The sequence below is a fragment of the Propithecus coquereli genome, unplaced genomic scaffold (genome assembly GCF_000956105.1).
Source record: "Propithecus coquereli isolate 6110/MARCELLA unplaced genomic scaffold, Pcoq_1.0 Scaffold2, whole genome shotgun sequence".
NCBI classification, from domain to species: Eukaryota; Metazoa; Chordata; class Mammalia; order Primates; family Indriidae; genus Propithecus; species Propithecus coquereli.
Window position 1 is genome coordinate 17851937 of NW_012144966.1, and position 7246 is coordinate 17859182.

Genomic DNA, 7246 nt, shown 5'->3' on the forward strand with positions numbered 1-7246 from the left:
GATGATGGTATAATCATTGCTCACTGTAACCTTGAACTCCTCTTTAACCTCCCAAAGTGCTGGCATTATAGGCTTAAGCCATGACATCCAGCCATCTTTCATTACATTTGACTTTAAAATACATTTATCTCTTCATTGAGCAATATCTACCGAAGGTCTAGTTGAACCTCTACTCTGAGCCAGGTGCCATGCTGGGCAAAGCTTGGCCCAGTTCACACTCTCAAATTCCCCTTGCAAGCCTGGCCGGCCCAGCCTGGTGAGCCCTACTCCATGTAGTTTGGCCCCCAAACCAGCAGTTTATGAAAAGGAGGAATGGGGGTGAGGGTTTGACATGGAGAACAGGCCCTGGGCCGTCAAGTATCATCCTTCATGTGATACAGTAGAGAGGACATGAACACTAAAGCTTGGGCTTGCACCCCCTTTTTTCCACATCTGCTGTGGGGTCTTGGGAATATTTCCTAGCCTCTTTGAGCTCCCAAGTCTTCATTTGTAAAATGGGAATAATCTTTACTTGATTTTGTTGAGAATCTGAGAGATAGTACAAAAATGATCGGAGACAAGAAAAATAAATATTTGTAATTCTCCTGCCACCTTTATGGAGAGATCTTGACACTGGAGGAAGTTTCCCTTGCTACCTTTAGCATGATTAACCGTAGCACAGCATCAGGAGACAGATATGTGTGCCTGTGTGTGCACACATCCACATGTGCAGGTGTCTCTGAGTGTACGTGTGAGTGTGTGTATGTGTGTATGGGGAAGGAAAGGTGGAGCTAAATTGCTCTGTGTTAGAAATAGAGAAGCAAATGAGGCCCAAGGGAGGCTCCAGGGACAGGGGACTGGAGCCAGGGGAGACGAGGCTGGTGGTGAATGGGGATTTGGGCCAAGAAAGGATACATGCCATGTGATGTAAAACCTCACTTCTGTTCTCCCTATGACAACTTCAGCCTACATTGAATTTTCTGTTTTTGAGAGTCTATGGCTAGGAAGGGACGTAGGAAGATGTAACACTAAATCCACCTTCAAAATTGGCTCCTAAAGGAACCAGGTGGCTCACCAGGAGAGCCATATATAAAGTATCTTACGCATCATAAACACACACATTGTATACACACACACCAAAAACTTATTTCGAAATTCTATACATGCCCCATGATAGGTATCAGGGCTGAAAGGCATCATCATTTCTGCCAGAACTTTCTGACTGTGGTCTGACTTCAGACCACAAAGCAGGCAGACCTGAAATTTTTAGAAAGTAGACACTCTGATGGAGGGAAGGGTGGGGAGAAATGACAGCCCAGTGACTGAGCAGACCCCTTCTGGGAGGGCACTTTACCCTCTGCCAAACCAGCTGGGATCATTCTTCAAAGAGAAGAATGCAGAACAATACTTCTCTAAAAACATCAGGGAAAATCCTCCTTCCAAAAACCAAACGTGCATGGAGGAAATCGTCACACATCTGCAGCCCTGGCATGGAGTATTCAAGGTGCCCAGGACTGTGCAGGACTCACAGTCTCCACAGGCACCTCCAGGACCCTGGCAGCTGAAGGCCACATTCCTACACCTCTTTCCAGGCATCTCTACTTACAAGACAAACCCTTGATAGTGGGGGCACCTGCTCTACAGAATGCAATTCCATCGCAGGTGCCGCTTGCAACCTCAAGCCAGTATGGGGAGATTCCCTGCACAAGTCCCACAGATGGACCATCTCTGCCCCATCTCTGTTTCTTACATAGAAAGAAAATTGTGTACTTTTCTATTTGTGGAACATGAACCTTTCAGTATCGGAGTTCTCTTTTGTTTCATTCCATAAAACAAACTATTAAAAATACTAGCGTGAGCATAGTGGCCTCAAGCCTGTAATCCCAGCTCTTTGGGAGGCCAAGGTGAGAAGATCACTTGAGCCCAGGAGTTCAGGACCAGCCTGGGCAACATAGAAAGACCCTATCTCTAAAAAAAAATTTTTTTTAATTAGCTAGGTGTGATGCCATGAACACAGTGAGTTATGATTGCACCATGGCACTCCAGCGTGGGTGACAGAGCAAGATCCTGTCACTAAGAAAAAAGAAAAATTTTAAATACTAGATGAAAAGTAATGCTGCTACCTTTTGTTAAACACATTGAAACACTATATAGCACTTAAAATGAAGGTAGAAGTCAAGGACGGAGAGGAGATGGAGAGAGAAGGAAGAGAAACACAAGTTAAATTTCTGCTAGATTTTACCAGGTGGGCTAAAGGAACCTCACTGAAGTCTTTGGCAGCAGCATATTGCTAGGTGTAATATGGGTACTAATTTTGAAATATTTTCTGATGGCCCTTCCCCTGTTGTGAAACCAATTTTCTTTCTGTGCATTTTTGTCCGCTATTATGACCCTGGGGAAGGGGCCAGGTGAATGATGCTTTCAGAAGGAAATATGGTATAAGGGAAGCTGCTGCCACACAGGAAGAACCAAGCAGGGACAGCCAACCCTTTCTGACCCAGGGTAAAGAGGAGGAGGGAAGAGGAATTAAATAAAGATGTCAGGTATCTGTGTGTCCTCATGTCCCCCTTCCCTCATCCCAGTCTTTTGGGGTCAAACCTGGGCACTGAGGAACAGCAAAAAAACTGGTACTTGGGAGAGAGGAGATAGGTGTCCCCGGGTGACTCTTACTGTGTGACACTGGCTTCCTTTTTACCCTGTTGCCTTCTGGGAACTGAACCCTTCCCAAGGGTCATAATAGAAGAGTACAGGACTTTGCAACTAGAGACAGTGGCTTGGACCACTGTCCAAGACCAGAAGAAACAGGTCCCACATCAGCAGACACAGATCGGGGCCTGGGCCAGCCACTCCACGGCAGAGGCCAGCAAGGACCTAGGGGACATCATGTAGACCCAGGGCCCTCTCCCCTGTAACCCAGGCACCATCTGTGTGGGCTGATATCAATGGGGGATAAGAAACCTAAAAAAAAAAAAAAACCTGCTTCAACCAGAATAGATTGAGACGTTCTTTAGTGGCAGGTTTTAGTTTCCAACCAGCTTGCCGCCACTAAATGGAGGACTGGAGGTGAGGGTGGGCGGGGCTTAGGGAGGATGCAATGAGCTGTAGCAAGTAAAGAGCTTCCATCCAGGCATCACTCTCTCTTTATACCCAGGACCAGAGAGGGTGGGAAGAGCTAGGATCCTACGCAAAACTCAGAATAATTCCTTAGAAAAGCACATGAGAGTGTAAATGAGTTTAGAAAATTTTCTATCTAGAGTAAAATGGATTTTTATTCCCTGAAGTGTAGAACCTACGCTCTGTATTAAACTGGGCTTCCCAGAGTAACTCATTAGCCAAACTTTACATGGTCAAGGCACAGAGCTACATCCAGAACAGGCATAATAGTAAAATATTTTTATTTCATTTATTCACTCTTCTTCCTCTCTGGAACAGGTATAATGTACCTTTCAAAGATTCAGATTATTATTTTACTTCTGGTTGTCACTTGAATTCCCTTTTTGAATGGAATGGACTTTTATTTACTTTATTTCCAAGGAGCTTGCATTGATTGAGTGTGTATCCTCTTCCTTCCCCCGTCTCTACCTTGCTCCTTTTAATGTAACCATTTCCCCTGCAGGATTAATCCTCACAGGGTTGTCATGAGGGTCACTTGAGTGCTCAGAAAGCACTTAAAACAGTACTTGGCAAATAATAAACTCTCTCCAGGGTTTTTCCTTTTATGGAGATTTCTTCAATTATAAGTAATCCAATTAGGATGGCTTACTATTAATAATGAATTAATATGAACTGTAAAAGTAGACATTTGCTCCTCCATTAAGGTATGACCCACTGTCCAGCATACAATAAAATAACCCAGACTAAAATTCTGAATTTTATTAGAGAATATATGTAAAATACAACATTTATTAAGTTATGATATATTATTTGAATGGAAATATACTCTGTATCACAACTATAATTATAACAATTTTACAGATAATATTTCATTTACATCTCTATAATTCAAAAGTCACTAAATTACAACATAATTCATTTTGAAGATAATTTTGCTATAAATATATAAGAATTTTTAAAGTTTTTCTTTATTATAACATATGGGAGTGATGAACATTTATTCGATCTGATTCACATCACATAGAATCATGACTATTTTATCTGATTTGCCTTGACTAGCTCAATTTATCTCATGGTACGAATTTGCACTCAACCACTCTACTGGCCTATGTTTTAAAAATAGTATTTTAGTGAACAATTGTGAGTGCATATCACCCTTCATGCTGTGAAAGAAGTCAAGGTACTTTATTCCTATTCCTCACGTGACATTCTCCATTACAGAAAGACTGCTACCTACAACTATAAGCAAAGCACCAACCAGCCGCGGCAATTCTGTCAAACATGACAATTGCTCTTGCTCTTCACATTTTATTAGTAAGCATGTCAGGTGAAAGATGAAGCGTCTAGAAAACCAGATGCAAAGCAGCCAGGGTCCAAATCACCAAACTAGATTTGTGCTTAGGTAAAAGGAAACACCTGAAAATTCATTATTTGAACATTGGCCATGGAATCAACCTATTTGAAGGAAGCTTTGATTTGTCTGTTCTTTAGTGGCTGGGTCGGACGGCAGTTTTCCACCATCAGTTCCTCAGGTTCGCCCTCCTCACTGAAACTAAGATGACGGAATTTCTTCATCTAAAAGACACAACAAAAAATTGAAAATTAAAGTTTCACAATAGTATTCACTTACGTGCTTGTGTTATATCTTAAAATGCATTCCTGAATATTCATAGTGCTATATATCAATGGCCAAAATTCAATTTGATTCCTAATAAATATATAATCACATATATATTATGTATGTATGCTTTTATAATAAACCAATTTATATAAAATACATGAAAAGGTTGGTGTCATTTTTGAAGGAAATTTTCAGTGAGCTTTTAATTTCAAAATCAATCATCAAAAGTCTATCAAATCATACTTCCAAGATGTAAAATAATAATACCAATTCTAGCTCAAATTAAAGTTTTGTTTTCTGCCCCAGGGAAGACAAACTACAGCATCTATACAATTAGGTGAAATGGTCCAGGGCCTGCAAGCTCCATGGGCTTAGCAATGAGCTGGCATCTCTGTGTAAATATACAGAAACACAGGAATAAATTTGCCCAACCTGGGATTTCAAACTCATGTCATTGGTTGATTTTATTCCCTTTTAAACTTGTTTGTTTCCTGGTCCACCACTGTGACACAGCCAGCCCTTAAACAGTCTCCTACTTCATCAAGTTTCTTGAAAAGTGGTGTCTCCCTTCCTCTGAACACAACTTGATCTACATGAAGAAGGGTGGCATGGATAGGACTATAGCAGCCCACGAATCGACAGCCCTTAACCTCATCTCTTTTGCCCAGTAATATTCCTTCAATCACTCCCACAAAGTCAATTTCATGTAGGTCAACTATTGTAGCATGCACAACTATCCTTACTGCAATGCAAGGGAATGCTCTAAGAACATCTAGGGTTGATACATTATGGCAGAATCCCAGTAATCTGAAAGAGAGTCTGTTTATAACATACAATCAGATCAAACCAGTACAACCAATTTCTACTCTGCACTCTACTGATTACATTACATCCTCATATCAGTCCTCATATCAGGACTCTATTTTAGCATCACAGAGAAAAAACCTCAGTATAGAAAATAAAGGTAGCAGAATTAGAAGATCTATTTATATTACCCACATCCATCCCTCCATACTTTCTCATTATTGGACATCTGCCCTCCTCCTGTAAACCTCAGGTGGGTAAATTTGTAGGTCTTAACTGACCACGGTGATCACATTCCCTCGCTGTTGACTAAGCAAGAATCGCAGTTCTAGCCAGTGAAACGTGAAAAGTTTGGTTGGAGTATTCAGGGAAAAGCTTCTCTGCTCCTATGGAACCAATGGAAGATGTGTTCCTTTCCTCCTTGAAAGGTGGTTATACCTGGATGTGATTCTCAAAATGCTCTTTCAATCACCTCGAGGATGAAGTCACCAATGAACAAGGCAAAGTCAAGGGAACAACAAAGGAGGAACCAGAGCTCTGGCTTCCTGAGGTGAGCATGATTCCTCTGGACTCCGTGTCACAGGATATGAAAAACAGCCCTATTAGTATTTTGCCAATATACACAATTAATATATCTAGTTTAATACCACGTACTACCTTAAAGGGAAAATTCATGGCACAGGGACTACTGGAACAGGTTCAATTGCCCTTACCTACATGTGTATTTCTGGCTACGGGTGTGTGTGTACACAATAAATCCGTTTGTTGACACAGCTCTGAATGTTAGACCATGATCTCAAGCTGGATTATGCCCAGTGAAGGAAGAGAAAGAATTTTCATGTTTTTAATTATAACTCAAATACTACATCTACAAATAAGAAGTGTCATTATTATAACCTTCCCTTATGCTACTATTTCATGAAGCTTGCTCAAATACATTATGACCACAAGGTCAAATATTCAACTGACAAACCAGTCAAGCACACAATTTTTTTTGGCCCACTTTGATATATTACAAGGAAATTTCTAGTTAGATATAGATGTCCTCTAAAGAAAGATGTGGAATATCTGTAGTACTTATGAGTTACTGTTCTAAAGCAGAACACAGGAATAGAATTCTTGCTCCCAGACCTGATTCTGCCATGAAGTAGCTAAGTGGAAAGCACTTCAATTTTCTCAGACTGCTTAACAACACAATTCTAGCTTAGTGAATTGGGAAGGTTGGACAACATAATATCTGGTGCACATTGCAGCTCTAAACCATGATTCCGAATTTTTGTAGGTTTAAAGCCCACTATCACTACTCAGACAGTTATCATTTTCAAGACTGTTGGCTGTTGACTTGCTCCATAAATTATTCAGGATCCAAATTCTTGTGAATCCTAAGGAATGTCCATTCTCTACATTTCAACTGTGTGCTAAGAGACAGTCCAGGAAAAATTCATTTGTATCCACTTTGGTGGATACTCATCAGTGAGTTAGAAGCTGCATTAATCACTTGAACATCACAAAGTACACTGCATTGGAAATGTAAGAATATCTTCCCTAGGCCTCTAAAGCAGCTTGGAGTGAGTTTTAATAGGTACTTTTTCTCCAAGGGACGATTCTCATTTTTGTCGGGATTCAGAAATGCATTATAACATATGGGAGTGATGAACATTTATTCGATCTGATTCACATCACATAGAATCATGACTATTTTATCTGATTTGCCTTGACTAGCTCAAT

The 7246-nt window shown here is 40.7% G+C and overlaps 1 protein-coding gene across 1 annotated transcript in view; it reads right to left on the reverse strand.

Moving 5' to 3' along the window:
- Positions 1–4126: 4126 nt before the first annotated feature.
- CA2 (carbonic anhydrase II) overlaps positions 4127–7246 on the reverse strand; it is a 17228-nt gene continuing 14108 nt past the window's right edge. The window contains exon 7 of the mRNA XM_012643610.1: positions 4127–4668. Within this exon, the coding sequence (XP_012499064.1) occupies positions 4549–4668 (120 nt within the window). The 3' untranslated portion in view covers positions 4127–4548. The remainder of the gene's footprint in view (positions 4669–7246) is intronic.